General features: G+C 41.9%; 1 protein-coding gene across 4 annotated transcripts in view; it reads right to left on the bottom strand.

Annotated features, from left to right (window-relative positions):
- Positions 1-533: 533 nt before the first annotated feature.
- Positions 534-18,766, bottom strand: part of pax5 (paired box 5) — a 56,943-nt gene continuing 38,710 nt past the window's right edge. For 3 of the 4 annotated variants that reach the window (XM_086295845.1, XM_086295846.1, XM_086295843.1), the window contains 4 exons: positions 10,637-10,738; positions 8,269-8,355; positions 7,348-7,434; positions 534-5,400 (listed from right to left, as the gene is read on the bottom strand). In XM_086295845.1, coding sequence (XP_086151971.1) covers positions 5,318-5,400; positions 7,348-7,434; positions 8,269-8,355; positions 10,637-10,738 — 359 coding nt within the window. In that variant the 3' untranslated portion in view covers positions 534-5,317. Of the gene's footprint in view, positions 5,401-7,347; positions 7,435-8,268; positions 8,356-8,956; positions 9,057-10,636; positions 10,739-18,766 lie in introns of those variants that run through there. The other variant, XM_086295847.1, reaches the window with a different exon arrangement.

Genomic DNA, 18,766 nt, shown 5'->3' with positions numbered 1-18,766 from the left:
GACTCTGGTCTACACCGAATGACAACCACTGAGTTTGACTTGTTTGATTTAGCAAGTTGATGCAAGCGGACAACTGGATTTACCTCCTGAAGGAGAATGACTTCAATCAATTATTTCTTATTGTATGCGTGTGTGTGAACATGTTTAGACATCTTTGTGAGGACAGAAAATTGGCATGCTACTATACTTGTGGGGACCAGCAGTGCACTTATGGTGACAAAATGCCTGTCCCTAGGAGTTTTTGAGGCTCAAAATATGGTTTTAGTGTCAGGGTTACAATTAGGTTATGGTTAGGCTTAGGCTGAGGGTTAGGCATTCATTTTTGATGGTTAGGGTAAGCAGCTAGATTATGTCAATGAGATGTCCTCACTAAGATATGAAATTGTGTGTTTCTTTTAAATACTGGGGTTGGAAAAAAGAAATTCATTTTATTAATGAATAAACTTGATATATTTCTGTCATGTTCTTGGCTTTTACTTTTATATATATATATATATATATATATATATATATATAAACATAGTTTAACCGTGATCTATGTTGTGGATATCTCCCAGAAATTGAACTTTTCAGTCACCCATTTCAGAAATATGCAAATATTATGCACTTGGTTGATGTTCGGATATCTTTTAATGACCCTAAAGTTGGAAAAAATATCTCACTGTCCCGCTGCAACCAAAAAAACCTCCTTGAGATTGGTTTGGTTGATGGCAGTTTAACGGTTGCCGTTGTTTTGATGGAAGATGCTGTCTTACTGCAAACACTCATCAAGCAGTAGTGAAACTTGTAAAAGTGTGATCCAAAACGAAATGGAGACCATTTGCCTTCACCTTTTGATAGCAAGCATCCTCCTGCAACCACTTGCAAACTGGTCAGGGAACACAATTTTTTCGTAGTTACCAGTGGTTACCAGTGTCACCAGTCTCCAGACCTATGTGACTGAGGCTTCAGCAGCTGATTTCTCAGCAACCTTTTGCAACCACTCACAACTCATTGGGGTGATACTCATTTTCCCCTAACGATGGGTGGTTGCCAGGATGTCACTAACTTGTCTAGGCCTGGGTGACTGCTCTGTAAGCAGGTTTTTAGCCCATTAGCAGGTTCTGCATATACTTGTAGAACTGGAGTTGTGTCCTGTGACTTTGCTGACCCATTTCTTTATGGTCAATGTTCCCACACAGACACTACCACCCACTAACAACGTGATCATCTTAGGAGCTTTATCAAAAATGAAAAATGTTGTGCTATGTCAAAATTTGGGATTATTATCTAAAGATAACTAAGAATTTTGAAATAATATCATAGAATTTAGAGCTACAGCTGGGGGAAAATATAAATAAAATAAATTCAGTGGTGGAAACAATCTTCCATGACATGACCTACTGTACTGCCACACAAAAGACAACTCAACAAAAAAAGACATCTGTCTTGGTGTCACCAGAAGTTTAGTCTCAGCTGAGTCGCTTGGATAGAAATCGTATGGCTCTGGCACTGTCACTACAGCTGATGAGTGAGGAATCAATTACTGACTTTAATACAACCAGGACTATTTTCTGCTTTTCGTTGCTGTAGCTGCTTAACAACATCTTTTTTTCCTCCGGGTTTTATGACTGAAAAATCCACATTCGGGGAGATTTATTGACTAATGTGGGTGCTGTTAGATCAGCTGTCAGAGCCGCGATGACACTGTTGTTGCATTGTAAGAATCACTGTGAGTTATTGGTACTTTAATCACCTTTATTTATTTGTAAAAGGCTTTGTAAAATCTTCAAACCCTGTGTTTGCCCGGGTAAATAATAAGACTTCTGTTAAATGCGTTGCAGGGAGGAAACTGAATCTAGTTTTAGTGACTCATAGTAGGTCAGGGGGATGTTGACATATAAAACTAAAGGCACTGTCCTTGTTTTCAGCTGGTGTGGTTCAGGTTCAATAATGCCTCAGAAGGATCAAGAGAAAAAGACAGAAATAAGGAAAGGCTCCCGCTGAGGCGCACGCTGGCAACACAGCAGGTGAGCCGTCATAAGAATCTTTCTTTAGAGTTGTGTATTCACAACTTTTAAGGTCTACAAACGTGAAAGGATCCACTCTATTACTATTTCAAAAAATCCCAGAAACAACAAATATTGAGAAACTAACAGCTTTGTTCAGGGTTTATAGTTATTGTATGTTTATAGAGCTATATATTATGCCTCACACTGCAGATTTGGTGCCTTCAATCTGTTTGCTAGTAGACACTACACAGTAGCAATGAAGCGCTACACTCAGCCACATATACCCAAAACAAAAAAGGAATCCAAACACTCGCAGATGATGGCCAAAAACAACACCGCACACCTTAAGTCTTTTTATAATAGAAGAAAGCTTCGACACTAAAATCTTCAGTGTGAATAACTGAAATCGCTATTGACATTGTGACTTCTCTTTCGCTGATTACTGTACAAGTCTGGTGAGGACAGAATTGAAACTGAAAAAGGTACAGGCTAAGGAAGATATTGCCCTCTCACAAGACCAATATATCGGCCCCTCAGACATTTGGGAAGGGAAAACACACTGATTTCAGATCTGTGCTGAGGGGCGAATCTGTCCTTGTCTGTCTGTCTGTACGAGATGGGTAAGGCCTCAACCCTGGTGTCATGCATTGTCACAGCGCAGAACTGATGTGGCAGACAAACAAACGAAAAAAAAATAATAATCAGGTTTACTTTTTTTTCACGAAAGCAGTACTTTTATAGAAACAATTTCAGGATTTTAAACAAGCACATGTTTTGACACATACTCAAAACGGGGAAAAGCAGAAGAAGTACTTAATGGTTCTGAAAGGAAGCTGAAAAAGTAGAATGTCACCTTAAGAAGATGATTGAGTCTCTTTGTGCTTTTGTAAGAAGTCAGCCGATCCACTAGGGGGGCCCATCTTTGGGGAGTTTAAAGACAGAGATAGAAAGAGAGGGTGCCACTGCTTCCTGTTGGTCTTTGGCTGATGCTCGACTGGATCAGCAACAGGAGGGATACTCCTCACATTGGGTCTGATCCAGTCTAGCACCAGCCTTCGTTTGGACACTTAGGAAGCAAAATAAAAACACAAAAAACTTATTAAGTGGCACCTTTGTCAACTGATACCAGGCAACAAACTATAAACAGGAAAATCGCAATCTGATCACACTTATAAACAAAGACTTCTTATATTGAAAGTTTTTTCAGAATTCATATTTCACTGCGTCATTGCCGTCGTCATCGTCACTATTCTAGCACAACAGCGTGACACTATTATAAATCATTACAGGCATTCACTCTCATCACGGAGTGCAGCACAGAAAAGCTTCTTAATATATTACTCTGTGTCTCCTCCATTATAAATAGCTCTTGATCAGGACTAAATCTTGTCTGGGGAGGTAGGATACCACCGTCCTGTACTGTAACACAACCTGATGGAACCGATTTTGGTCCGATGTGAAGATGAGTACTGTTTGTTTTACAGTAGTGGGCTCAGATTTTAGGCTGTGCTTTCCTGAAAAGTCTCTCTATGTCTTGGTCAGTGGCTTTCAAACCAACTCAAATGCAAGTGTGAATGTAAGGCATGGATGTATTAAAAGAGCTGGGGCCTCATTTATACATTTTTATTATGTTCAAAGATTGGTTAATTACTTGTGTTTAATTATGTGACGACCATTGTTTATAGATCTCAAACCAACCTAAATTGACGGCACCTGTAATTTCAGCAGAATTGTGGGTTTAAACAGAAATAACCGAGGACCAAAACAGAAAAGAAAACTTTTTTGAGGACAAGCTCTCTTAAGTAGATTGAGAGAAAATAAAAGAGAATCCAAATTTGCCAGTGAATCTGATTCTGATTAGCAGGAAAATCATGGACAGTTCAGACTTACAAATTAAGATTTTACGAATGTAACTTCATGTTATAAATGAGGCTTTTGGATGCAGCGATGTCATTCAGCACGTCCTTCCAATTTTTCTAGTGGTCAAATTCAGTATTGCAGGCAAAAATACCCACACCTCAAAAAACGTTTTTCCCCCCCATTTCTTGAAAAATACAAAAGAGTCATCTGTAGAACTACTAATGTTTCTACCTCTGATAGGTTGGCCCGTAATCGTTCTGTTATGAATTTATCTGTAGGCGTTGACATCCAGTATCCAGCTCCTCTTAATACATCCACTATGTGAGGACACAGTTTTCTTACCAGAAAATTGGATCATGCTTGACTTCAACTACTAAAACCCCACCCCTGAACAGCAAACATCCAGTCATGGTTTATTAACTATCTTTAGGCGTGCCAAGTTTTGGATTTTTCTACACGCTGAACCCGTGTGCATGGTGCAGCAGTAGAAATCACACACAGCATTTAAGGAGTCTTATCTTCTAAACTTTTTCCAATCCTAAAAGTAAAGAATGAAGAAATGAGGTGAGATGCAAAAATGCTCACTAGCTTACATACTGCATAGTGCACTGGTAACACAAAAGGATTGGATAGTTGACAGTTGTGTGATAGTTGTGTTTGTCGTAAGCAATCCGCCGCTTTAAAAATGACTAGAAATTCAGAGCATGTATACTCTGCAGAACTGGAAAGCTTGACCACTATAACAGTAACAAACGGGACAGGGCGAACATGCGTGACCCTGAACGCTCCCTTTGAAATAATGTTATCTCATTTGATGAACATTTCTGAGGGTTCCAGAGGAAAATGTGTTGAATCTGTGGCAGAACGAATAGAATGGTAACGATATGGGTGATTTTGGTCAGTCAAAGTTAGGATGATTGGATTGTCTTTACTTCACTGTAGCATGGCATAGAAAATTGATTGATTAATGTGCGGTCATAAAAATAGCCTACTGTTTGAAAAAGTTGATTTTTCTCTGATCAGCTTAAATAATTTCATCAAAAATATTCCCAACTGGAAAACCCAGAAGGTCACAATACAGATAGTTTTAATGCTACACACAGTCCGCTGACTTTTGGTTTATGACTGGTTAAAAACTAGATAGGAATACGAAGGCTTGATAGTGTGGGAGGGTCCAAATTTCCAAAATCTACTTGTTTACATAATCGGTTATTGACCTTGACATACCTGTGTCCTCACAGTATTGTATACCCAAACAGTATTGTGCTGCAGCTCAGGAGTGTATTCGTTGGTTTAAGTGTCACTCAAAGAAAATGCAAACTTCACCGATGTCAAAGATTTGAATTCTTCTCCTCTTTGAAGTCCAAGCGTAGGCGAGTTTGTACTGAGCGGTTCCGATGCTATCCATCCCTCCCTCATCTCCTTCTCCTCCTCACCCTGCGACTTCCTGTGTCTACACGAGGGTGTCAGTGGCGGTCGTAGGTGGAGGCTGTAGCGGTGGCAGCAGGGCCTGCCCCTCGTGATGTTGCACTGTAATAATATGGCGATCCTGGAGGGGGAAAAAAGCAAACACACAACTTTTTTAAGTCACTTAACTGAAAAAAATATGAAAACGTGATGTGAATCCAGGTTCTTTAACCTTGGGCTTTTTTCTTGTCTACATAATTAGATTATTAAAACCTGTAATTTCTGCCATGTAAGAGCTGAAAGCAGAGAAAAGACATTATTTTAAAATGGTGTGTGCTGAGCAATTTACAGGCAGAAACAGAACAGCGATGGGATTTATCTAAGAGCTGTGTTTGATGGAGTCCAATAAAAGGTTTTTTTTTATCTCTACTATTAAGGCCTAACTAACCATCAAGCATGATCGCTTCATGGTTAGTTATCAAGTGTTTGTATTTCCCATTCAAGCTACAGTTGACCACAGTAATCTGCTAGTGACCTGCTAGTGGTGCCACGCCCTCTTTGCAACCGATTTATCCTAGCAACTGTCAGAAATTACTCGCTAACTGCTTAGAGGTTACCAGGCGGTCACTTATTCCACTGTGATAACAGGCTAAATGTATAATAAAAGAAGTTTATTAAATGTGTAATGAAAGACGTTTTGTGATATTTAAGGATTTTTAGTATTTAAAGTTTTTGAATCATTTCACACAAAAAACGAATATTGAAGAAACTGCTTTCATTTGATCCCTTCAGTATATCTGACAAATCCTGATTAGCAGCTGTAAACCAGGTAAAACTGAAAGTGAACTAAGCAAGAACGTAGGCAATTATTCCTCTGTGGGCAGGAAAAGTACTTTCTCTTTCAAATAAGTTTGACTAATCTGGAGATTTGTTAATACGATTGTCTTGTTCTTTTGCTCATTTCGCTTCCCCGTGGACTTCTGTCGCAATGTCATCACACTGACAGATCGCAGCAATTAACTTGGTCAGAATAATTTTTTTTTATTACAGCTAGAACTGATGTTTAAAATGACAAAAAACAGCAAGACGGCTGTAATAAATCTGAATTCTCCCTGAACAATTTACAGCCTACTTAAATATGGTGTAAATGTGAAACGAGCAGCTTCAATTTTCTGTTCAGATTATATTTTACTTTGAATGTGAGCAGTGAAAGGCAGGGATGAGATGACATGAGCTGATGGAGCTAATGACAGAAAAAATAGTCTCTCTTTCATGTACAACCAATAAAATTAACTCCCTGACTCTTTCAGTCTTTCTCTCTCTCTCTCTCTCTCTCTCTCTCTCTCTCACACACACACACACACACACACACACACACACACACACGCACACACAATCGTAGTGACAGTCTAAGCTGACACACTGAGTACAGCTCTACTACTGCTGATCCCCTGAGTCTATTCTCTCCCCAAGGGAGAGGTCAATTCAATACTGTAACCCCAAAGACACGCAGAAACCCACACTTACACACCTCAATACACACAGAAAAAAGCAGTCACCTGCACACACACATCCACACCTGTCTCCGTTCCTTCCATCAATCAGCCTAGCTGTGTGTTGACAGGTTATGTCTGTCCACAGTCCAGGTAATCTCAGGAGCCTCTTTGGGGAAGTGAGGCATTAAGCCGACCTGACAAACTATTTAGTCTCACTCAAGGTTTCAGACGCCCTCTTCTCCCCTTTTGCCTCTTCTTGAAAAACTCCCCTTTCTTTCATGTCTCACCATTTTCCTCATCCGTTCCTTATCCTTTCTTTTGTATCCAAGGCTCTCCCTTCCCCTGCCTTCAATCTTAAGCCTTTCAGTGTCTCCTAATGTGCATCTTGTCCTCATATTATGTGTCCACTCATCCGTTATCATAAACTTCCGTTACAGTCTCTCTGCATTTTTTCCCTTTTTGCATGCTCTACTGTCAGCTTTCCTCATCGTGGCATCCCCCCGTGCATATACAGCACCTGCGTGCTCACAAACACAATGCACTTATTTCTGTTGTACTCTCTTCATCTGCTTCTTTTGTCTTTCTCCACCTACCTTGCATCTGTCCTGCCTGGCTGGTGAAGAGACTGGAGGAGCAGCCGATTTCCGTCCCCAGGAGAGACCCATAATCCTGCTGAAACACTGGGGACAGAGGGATGGAGGGAAGGAGGCAAAAGGAGAGGTGAGGAGAGGAAAGGGTGGGGGTATGCTAAAGGTCATCACAGCGTGACCTCTCTCACCTATTGACCTTTTAAACCATCACCTTCTGACCGTTTCACCTTTAATCATGACCCTGAAATGGCTGCTTAGACAATGACTTTGACACCGACTGTTTTAGCTCAGGGTTAATGCCTCCTCTTAAACACTAATGCGGAGATGTAAAGACAGCGTTGGGATGTCTTTCAGAAACACACATCAATGGTTTTGGAAGTCAAAGGAAATGGATGCTGCCAAGATATCTAAAAACATTTGGGGGGGGGGGGGGGGGGGGGGGTAGGTAATGCTTGCTGCTTATTAGAGTCCCTCAGATCAACACTGGTGACTCTTTGGGACTAAATAAGCTGTAACTGTTTGTTGCTTGGGCAAGCAAACAGCTAAGATTCTAATATATTATATTACTAACATCATTTCTTTAGATTAATTTTTAATCTAAAGGTGACTGAAACTTAAAACAATAGGTGGTCAGAGTCACTTTCCTCCATGACACCTATATATATTTAAAAAAAACAAACAGTTAATTCAGTTCATTCCTCTCTTGCTATATCTGTTCTTCAGATCCATTCACGCCAAAATTGCCTGTCATTAAAAACAAAAAACCCTCTGCAGACTGTCTGCTACATTACTACAAAGAATGAAATGTAATGCCATGAAAAAGATAAATAGAACAGTATTAGAGAGGGTGGAAGTGGGATGTAAGGTGGAATGTGATGAAACTCCACAGAATACGCTACAATAAACAATATGGGATACACCAACCTAATAGGCCGGGGTTAGGAAATCTCCATGATTCATTGTACGTTGAATACTGCGGATGGGAATATGGACTTCCGGAAAAATCTCCCCCTGTAGGAGAACAGAAAACAGAGACACAAGACATGGTTAAAAACATTAAAGGACAGGGAGGAAAATCCCATCTTGGTTTGGTTTAGGTGAGGACTAGCACAGTTTTAGATAATATTCAGGATATTATTCTTATCTCGTTTGGCAGGAACACATGCTTGTGGAAATACTTTGCTCTCTGAAGCTTTAACCGGCTTCTTGTGTTCAACAGAATATTTTACAGACTAGGTGATAGGGACAGAACAGGAGAGCTCGGTGCGAATGTAGTGGTCCTGCCATACAGTGGATGATAGTGTAGCTTTTCTCCCTCATTTAATACTTACTGTCTGGGGTCTACTCTTCCTTTTGCCTTCCCCTCCTGCTTTTCCCATCACCCCTTCCTCTTTATTTTTCTCTCTCGTCCTCTGGCCCGCCTGACTGCAGCCCGCCCGTCACCCTTCACATCAAAACAACATTCTCCTCCATTTCTTCTCCTCTTTTTTTCCTCCACATATCTCTGTTGACTTGCTCTCTTTTTTCACTCTTTTGCTCTTTCTTTTCTCCCGAACCTTCACTCCTCCCAGGGGATCCCTCTCCCATAGCTGACAGTCACAGACCCTGATGCCCCCTCCCTCCAACCACCACCCGTTCCTCCTCTCTCCTTCTCGTTCTGTCGGTTCTGCCTCACTGCTCTCCAACACCCCCTCTGAGTGTCAGCCCCCCTGCTGCAGAGAGAAAGACAGAGAGACAGAGAGGGAGAAGGCGAACAGCAGAAGAGAGTTGCTTGCTTAATGAAGGTATGATATTAGACAGAGCGAACAAAAAGGAGGATAATTTGCCTGAGAAGTGCTGAGATAAAACGTGCCGGAGCTGGAGAAGCAAAGTTTGTAGATTATCTCCTCGACTCATTCCAGTCAGCTCATGGATTCGTGCAGCTTTAAAAATGCACTGAGAAAAATTCAAATGCCTGCACTGTTTGTGTGTGTGTGTGTGTATATATATATATATACACAAAACAAGTTTTCTTTGTGCTAGTGTGTGCATTTATGTGTGCGTTTAGCTGCGTCTGTCAGGTGGGGTCGGGATGTTGTCTCCATGGCATCCGTGGGTGCGAACATCCTCTCCCTTGTCATCACCGTAGTGACGGCAATGTGTCAGGTTGTTTAGGAGACGAGGAGCGGAGGGGAGAGAGGAGGGGAAAGAAGGCTCAGGGGTCTCCCTGGTGTAGCTCAGTGTCAAGGTCGCGCGCACACACAAACACACATACACACAAACAAACACAGCACACGCATAAACATCCAGCAAACCAAAAACACGCACACACACAAATATGCTGTCAAACCTGAGGACAGGACGGGGTGAGCGCAGGGGGACAGGGTGACAGGGTTACCCATCTTTAGACGTGTTGTTCCTACATGTCCACTGAGAGTGTGTGTTTCTGCGTGTCAGCCTATATGTGTGTGTGTTTGTCACAGACTGAATGATTGGGAATACAACTTGTAAACAGCATTGTTTTTTGACTTTGCTTCCCTCCCGTTTGTGTCTCTCCCTTTATTTTTCTGCAGTGTATTTCACACTGACCACGACCACCACTGCAAGTCTGAGAGAGAGCGAGCGAGAGAACAAGAATAGCGGCTTAGGATTGAAACACAAAAGCATCGTAGAAGGCGGAGTGGAAGGGAATGAATGAATTAGTCGTGGGTCACTGGTGATTCTCATTAAAAACAAATTACTAATGTTGAGGAGGGACAGCTGTGCTACTGTGGCTGGTTTCTAATGATACACACACACGCACAGACACACACGCTAAAGAGAAGCGCAAACACACAAATATATGCACACAAACAGACACACGCACCACCCCCTGGGAGCACTGTCACCCACAGTGTGGACAGACAAGAAAGAGGAAGTGGTGAAGCTAAGTACAGCCTCTGAAAACACACACGCTCTGACAAACATCCAGCAGGAACTTAGAGGATATGTACGTAGAGATGGGTTGACATCATGTGTGGCGAGAGATGACACAGCTATGTACATTAAAAGTAAAACAGCTTTAGCAAGTGTGCATTTGCCATTACTCATTTTGTGGTGACAAGTCTCCACTGTGGGAAGAAAAAGTAAGTAAGTTGTAAATATATTCATTTCAGTATGACCTGCTTTTAGGGTTAGGTTTGAGGCAGTGTTGCATACTTGCATGCTTAGAGAAGGTAAGTCTCCACACATCAGTGTAAGGTGATGGAAACATGACTGTGTGTGTGTGTGTGTGTGTGTGTGTGTGTGTGTGTGTGTGTGTGTGTGTACTCACCAGGTACCATTCCAGTGAGGGAGGGGGTGGAGTAGCTGCCCTGTCCAGTAGGAGGGACATGAGGAGGGTAGCCTGGCAGAGTGGTGCTGGCTAGATCTCGACCTGTAATCAAACACACACACACACACATTTGTTGTCATCAGTGTCTTCCTATTATAAGTGCTATTACACTGCCCTGTGTCAAAAAATAACCTTTCTACTGTTTTCCAGAAAATAATTAATATTACATAATTCACTGATGCTGAGTTGAAAATGGCAATAAAATTATCATCACATTTAATTTTCTCACAAAATGTGAATCCATTTTTCGCATAGGGCCCTTTTTTACTCATTAAAATTCAGCTTCTTTAACACAATTCACATATTTTTATAGGTTTCTTTTAACTGGACAGAATAAACAATTGACATGGATGCAAAGTTACTGCTTTTGTGCAGTAGGACAAAAGGCTGGCTCTGGAGCAACCTGGATCGTGCTCACAACCCACTGCACCCAAAAGATCTTCAGCATCACCAGAATAAACGAAGTCATCATCCATTAGAAAGAATGGAATAAGATCATTCTCACAATGCCTATAAGAGGAAAGTCCGGTTCCTGGAGCCAGGAAGCTTTTCTCACTGAGTCTAGACTCAAGCATCTCATCTGCTTCCTTTGTCAGATCCGAATCTGGTACTAAGTCATTTAACTCTGACTAAGTGAATAACCGGGGGACAACTGAGACACTATAAGAGATCTTCAAAGTCTTCATCACTACATTGTTGCAGGCAAAACATCATCAGACTCCTTTCTCTCATCAACTAAGCCAGTGCTGATACCAAAGTAAGCAAAACATACCCTTTTCTTTCCTTCTTTCTTTCTTTCTTTCTTTTCTTTTTTACAAAAAACTGTTATTTTTTTGCTGCAGTTTGGATGTAGTGAAGCTTCCACGGATGCAGCAAAAAACATCTGGATCATGATTGGCACATATATATATATATATATATATATACACATATATATACATATATATATATATATATATATATGTGTATATATATATATATATATATATACACATATATATATATATATATATATATACACATATATATACATATATATATATATATATATATATATATATATATATATTAGGGGTGCAACGATATTCGTATCGATATTGAACCGTTCGATACAGTGCTTTCGGTTCGGTACGCATATGTATCGAACAATACAACACAACAATACAATACAACATTTGTAATTTATTTTATCAACTTTCCTTCTGACGATGCTGTCTGTGTTGAGCGCTCAGTGAATCTGCGTTCGACTACTCCGCCTAGGGTCAACAGTGCAGCCTAGGCGGAGTAGTCGAACGCAGATTCACTGAGTGCTCAACACAGACAGCATTGTCAGAAGGAAGAGCGCAGGGCAAGCTAGCGAGACAGAAGTTAAGCTCTCCTTACAACATGGACCTCCCCCACCCTCATTCAGATCTGGCGTTTGGAATTATTTTGGTTTTCATGTGACGTATGACCCTGAAGGTAAGCGAGTCATGGACTAAAGTAAAACAGTATGTTGGATGTGCCATGCAATGCTCAATTACATGGGTGGGAGCTAGTGTGTTAGCGCAGTTAGCTCGTTAACGTGTTGGCCGTCTAGCCCCATGCACGGGGCGATCGGCGGTAGCTCGTTAACGGAGATTTGCCGTGTTGTGGCGTTAAGGTCATTTCAACGAGATTAACCTGAAAGCACTAGTGGGAACACAACGAATATGACTGCACATTTACGCTGACATCATCCTAGTGCAAAGACAAGTGGAAGCAGAAAAAAAACAAGCAAGCATGCTACTAACTTTAGCCGAGTCATTTAGACAGCTGTTTAATATGCTGCTGAGAATATAGCCCAGAAGAAGCGGATAGTATAGCTTTTATTTTGGAAAGAGACATTTCTCTGTAATAAACTCTCTTTTCCAAAGATGAGTGATTCCTCAATCAGATACAGGGCTCGCAATATCGCTAGCCCGACGTCCTGGGGCTAGCGATTTTTTTCAGTCGGGGTACCAAAATCTATCTCTGCCCTGCCCGTCGGCCTATCGTAGGAAGAAAAAATATATGTCAATGCTTTTGCATTCTTTCGGAAATGTAGCTGCGTAATTATGTCATTGGCATCGGTGAGCCACTGTCAATATGTGACATATTGAAATCGCGTTTGAATTTGCGCTTGTTTTTTTGCTTTCACTTTGCAATCGCGCGAACTGTGTATAGAGAGCGACAGCACTGATCTGTGAGTGATGATAATTTGCGCACCAATTCCTCTGACATCGTCTTATTAATCGTTAGCTTACTATGCAAACATGACAAGTGAAATCTCCCGCAGCAAGCTTAAACATGTGAGAGGTTGATCGCGCAGAGAATCGCTGAGCTTATGTGAGTGCGGCAGGATATATATTTCACTACGATGACCTGGATGATTGAGAACCTTCACAGACAGATATATATTTTAGTTCTGCTGAGCCAAATAAGACAGGTCAGGGTGAAGAAGTGACAGCCAAAGAAAAGCTTACCACAAAACGGAGAAGTTATGACAAATCAGACTATAAGGCAAAAAGAAAGTGCAGCTTTATGGTTTCATGGACAAAATAATTTCTGTGGCTGCGATATGACGAGCTAAATAACCAGGGCTGCACATAAGTGGTCCGCAGGTGCGCATTCGCTGTCAAAATAAAAAACACGCACAAGGGTTAGGGTTAAATTCAAAAACTGTACTTTTGAGTTAAAATATATATTTATAATTTTAATAAATGACAAATTAAAAAGGCATGAACATTTTTTTTGTATCGAAAAAATATCGAACCGTGACACCAAAGTATCGAACCGAACCGAACCGTGAATTTTGTGTATCGTTGCACCCCTAATATATAACACCCAGCACGCCCCTGCGGGCGGTTTATCCTTCAAGCTCGGGTCCTCTACCAGAGGCCTGGGAGCTTGAGGGTCCTGCGCAGTATCTTAGCTTTTCCCAGGACTGCGCTCTTCTGGACAGAGATCTCCGATGTTATTCCCGGGATCTGCTGGAGCCACTCGCCTAGCTTGGGAGTCACCGCACCTAGTGCTCCGATTACCACGGGGACCACCCGTGGTAATCGGACCACTCATCACACACACACATATATATATATATATATATATATATATATATATATATATATATAGGACAGTTACAAGTACTTGGGGATCCCGCAGGCGAATGGGAACCATGAAGAGGCCGCTAGAAAAGCTGCAACCACCAAGTACCTGCAGAGGGTCAGGCAAGTCCTGAGGAGTCAGCTGAATGGTAAGAACAAGATCCGGGCCATCAACACGTACGCCCTGCCCGTGATCAGGTACCCTGCTGGGGTAATAGGCTGGCCAAAGAAGGAGATAGAAGCCACTGACATAAAGACAAGAAAGCTCCTTACCATGCATGGAGGGTTTCACCCCAAGTCCAGCACCCTGAGGCTGTACGCTAAGCGGAAGGAAGGAGGCCGGGGACTGGTGAGTGTCAGCACCACAGTCCAGGATGAGACAAGGAACATCCAAGAATACATTGGGAAGATGGCCCCAACTGACCGAGTGCTCAGTGAATACCTCAGGCAGCAGAAACCCAAGAAAGAGGAGGGAGACGAGGAACCATCATGGAAGGACAGGCCCCTGCACGGTATGTACCACCGGCAGATAGAGGAGGTGGCTGATATCCAGAAATCCTACCAGTGGCTGGACAAAGCTGGACTGAAAGACAGCACAGAGGCACTAATCATGGCAGCACAAGAACAAGCTCTGAGTACAAGATCCATAGAGGCTTGGGTCTATCACACCAGGCAAGACCCCAGGTGCAGGCTGTGTAAAGATGCCCCAGAGACAATCCAGCACATAACAGCAGGGTGCAAGATGCTAGCAGGCAAGGCATACATGGAACACCATAACCAAGTGGCCGGCATAGTGTACAGGAACATCTGTGCGGAGTATAACCTGGAAGTCCCGAGGTCAAAATGGGAGATGCCCCCAAGGGTGGTGGAGAATGACCGAGCTAAGATCCTGTGGGACTTCCAGATACAGACGGACAAAATGGTGGTGGCTAACCAACCGGACATAGTGGTGGTAGACAAACAGAAGAAGACGGCCGTAGTGATCGATGTAGCGGTTCCGAATGACAGCAATATCAGGAAGAAGGAACACGAGAAGCTGGAGAAATACCAAGGGCTCAGAGAAGAGCTCGAGAGGATGTGGAGGGTGAAGGTAACGGTGGTCCCCGTGGTAATCGGAGCACTAGGTGCGGTGACTCCCAAGCTAGGCGAGTGGCTCCAGCAGATCCCGGGAACAACATCGGAGATCTCTGTCCAGAAGAGCGCAGTCCTGGGAACAGCTAAGATACTGCGCAGGACCCTCAAGCTCCCAGGCCTCTGGTAGAGGACCCGAGCTTGAAGGATAAACCGCCCGCAGGGGCGTGCTGGGTGTTTGGTTTATACATATATATATATATATATATATATATATATATATATATATATATATATATATATATATATATATATATATATATATATATATATATATATATATAATTGAGATTTAAAGGAAAATTGATTAAAACCAAACTGCAAAATCTTTCTCACAGTGATGAGTGATTTCAATTAATATCACTTAATGAAAAGGGTAAGCAGTGTTTTTATTTTACTAAATCCTGCAGGAGCAGGGCATCCTTTTTTCCTTTTGTTTCCTCCAGTCTTGTTTTCCATCTCCTGGCATCTATTAATTTACCAACTTCCCCCGTCTCTCGTTACCTGAATCTCCCCTTCCTTGCTTTGTCTGTCACTTGGTGGATAGGATATATAACTGCATTAGACTTCATGACAGTGTGTCGACCCAAATAATTTCTCTATGTTTGCGCGCAGTAGACATTGGAAGTGCGTGGAGAGGGTGCCCTCCATTCATCATCATCATATACACACACTCAACCACACACACATGCATCAACACCCTCCTCCTGCCCCCTGCACACACACATTTATCATCATCATAAACAGCTCGGATGCTAACACCATCAATCCCATTCACTTCCCTTCCACTTAACCACCACTAACTAAGTGAGGAGGAGGAGGAGGAGGAGGAGGAAAGGGGAACAAGGTGGGAGAGGAAAATACAGAATATAAAAAACAAGAAGAACAGAAATAGCAAAAAGCAAAAAAGAGCAAACAGGTACGAGAATAAGAGAGGAGGGATATGTGCTAGAAGGTCAACAGCTGTAGTAGATAAATATTTGTTTTCATGAGACAGTGAGTGAAATGGTTTGGACATATGACCGGGAGGGTTAGTTGATATATTAGAAAAAGGATGTTGAAAAAGGAGCTGCCAGGCAGAAGGAAAAGAGGAAGATGAGGCAAGGTGGTTGACATGCAGAGGGTTGGTGTGGCACAGGTGGAAGCTAGGGACAGGGTGAGATGGGGACAGATGAATGGCTGTGGTGACACCTAAAGAAGAAATTGTTGAGTAAAAACAATATCACAGTATTAGTTTTCTCCATCTCCCGTATAAGTAACCATCCTGCACTCAAAAGTATTTTAAAGAAAGTATTAAAAGCTTAATTCAGTCATCCGGTATGGCAACCTGGATTTATAATGTCACAATCTACTATTTTATTTATATTTTATTTAGTATTTTATAAACTGCCTGTACATTATATTTGTTTGAAATTTATGGTTCATACATTGAATAAAGACTCAAGAACATAGACTGTACAGTAAAGATGGACACAGGAGATTGGCATGAAGTGTAGCCAATGCTGAAATGCTTTAAACTAGCAGTACCGATAATGACCAGCAGAGGGCAACTCCTCAGGTCTGATTGTGTAGAAGTGTGTAGAAGAAAAACATCCCATCGTTCAGTTTATTTATTACTTTTTTAAATGTTTTCCTCACAAGCTTCAATTTTTAATAGTATTTTTCGATACAGCATGATGAAATAAATTATGATCTATTCAGAGTACAATAACCAATAAGCAGGATGTGCTTTAGGGATTTGCTACTCTTGAATTAACAATTCAAAACAATGTAGACCTGCAGTGTGGTTTTTCAGTCAGATCTATGCCTTGCTTCTTTATGAGTTACACAAATACACATCTGGTCAGTTTTGTGTTGTTTTTTGTGTGTGTTTTTTTGTTTGTTTAGTAAGTTGTTGTTTATCCTATTTAATATCACACTGAATAACCCCTAACCCTAATCAAGCTAGCAACTATTGTGAGCATTAGCTTAATAAAGGATCATTTTAAAAGACTAATAAAGAATATGAAACTGCAGAACAGCAGTCCACACACAAACAGGCAAATTCTAATGGCTAAGCCAATGTTACGTAAGTGGACAAATCATTAATTGTAAAAGGTCCTGCTCTGGTCAAACAAAATTCAGCCAGTAAAAGCAGCACACTTGTTTTAGTTTGAGTATCTTAGAAAAAGCGGAGCAGGAGACTGGAAGATGCATTAGTCTAATGTCTGCAGTGATGCAGAGCCTATAACAGGATGTTGTGGAGAAGAGAGTCGAGCGAAAAGCAAAGCTGTGGGTAGTCAATGAAAACTTGAGGATGGATGGATGGATGGATGGATGGATGGATGGATGGATGGATGGATTTTATTGCAACCCATCAAATATTTGTTGAGCCATTTCACTCAACACTATTTAAAATATCTAGTTTCATAAATAAAAGGTCTGAGATCAAGGAAGTTGAATGGCTGGCAAACATTGTCATGTCTATGGATAATGTGGCCTCCAATTACATTTCAGCAAGTATACATAGATAAAAAATCCCAACTGTACATGTTCCCATGCTAGGGAAAGTGGACAAATGGAGCAATAAAAGAAAAACAGCATTTATGGTCCTTATCAGCAAAAAATGAACATCTTAAATCCTTTCATTTTTCTGTCCTCTTTACTTCCTATTTCCTTCTGCACCTCCCTCTCTACTTGTGTTTCTCCCTCACATATTGCTTCCCCACTCCAGCCTCTATCTGTCCCTCCCCGCCTCCTCTCTCCTGTCTCGTGTAGTAAAGTTTTTCTCTGTGTTTGACGCGACAGCGAGGCATTAGTGCAGACGGGCTACTCATCCGCTCAGGGTCAGTGCACAGGGCAAGGAGGAGAGGGAGGAGAGGCTGAGAGAGAGGAGAGATGGACTCTCTACAGCCCAACTTAGAGGGGGCAGACAGGGCCAGATCCTCTGAGGTGTGTATGCATGAGTGTGTATGTACACGAAAGTGCACACAGCGTATTTGTGCATATGTTTGCCAGTTGTATTGATGTATCTGTTCTCCACAGCTTTCCTGCAGAGGTCAACGAACAAGTACAAGTCTCCTCCACGCTCACTTGCAGCTACAGATGAACACACATCCTCTGCCTCTCTTACTCTCATACTGTCTGCCTATCTAACTCTCCCATTTCAGCCAGCCATCAAAGCAACACATGTCAAACCTGGAGGGATCAAGCGGGCACAGTGTGTGTCCCTTTGTGTGTTTTTGTGCTATAGTAGACTGGGTGAAGTTCAGGATAAAATAAAATGCCCTACAGATTTGGAAAGACCTTAGAATTGAGGGATGAGAGTGTGAGCGTTGCTCTACAGCATGTGTCCAGTGTATCACCACTTCAAGGATGCAATAACATTGCGTCAAACACACAGACGTCTGATCCCCTTAAGGGAGCTCTATTCTCAGGGAAAAAACAGGCAAGGAAATGTATGCATAATATTCAGAAGGTGTGTGTGTGTGTAACAGAATGTGTGTGTTTGCATGCATAAGCAGAAATGGACATTTTGATCTTGCTCTCTTTTGCTCATGCTCTCCGTGTCTCGAGAGAAACTCTTCCAACACGAGCAGGTAATATTCCTCAGTGGTTTCAGGCGGCAAAAACGAGCCCATTCCCAGATATCCCAAATTCCCAGCTCTATGATTCCCCTCATTACAGATGGGAGCGTCAAAGCCTTGTCCAAGTGCTCCCTGGTCTACTCTTAATTAACCACTGCCTCTCCCAGTGCCCCTAAATGGAAAAGGAGGAATAGATGAGGCTCTCACTTTTCATCCATCCTTCCACCTTTCTTTTCCTCCTTCCCTCTGAGTTTCCTTCCTCCTTTGAG

This window comes from Aulonocara sp. 'chitande type north' Nkhata Bay, linkage group LG6 (assembly GCF_057382095.1).
Source record: "Aulonocara sp. 'chitande type north' Nkhata Bay isolate Kocher_YH1m ecotype deep benthic linkage group LG6, A_spYH_male_GT1.1, whole genome shotgun sequence".
NCBI classification, from domain to species: Eukaryota; Metazoa; Chordata; class Actinopteri; order Cichliformes; family Cichlidae; genus Aulonocara; species Aulonocara sp. 'chitande type north' Nkhata Bay.
The sequence above is the reverse complement of the archived record's forward strand: the minus strand, read 5'-3'. Positions and strand labels throughout refer to the sequence as shown.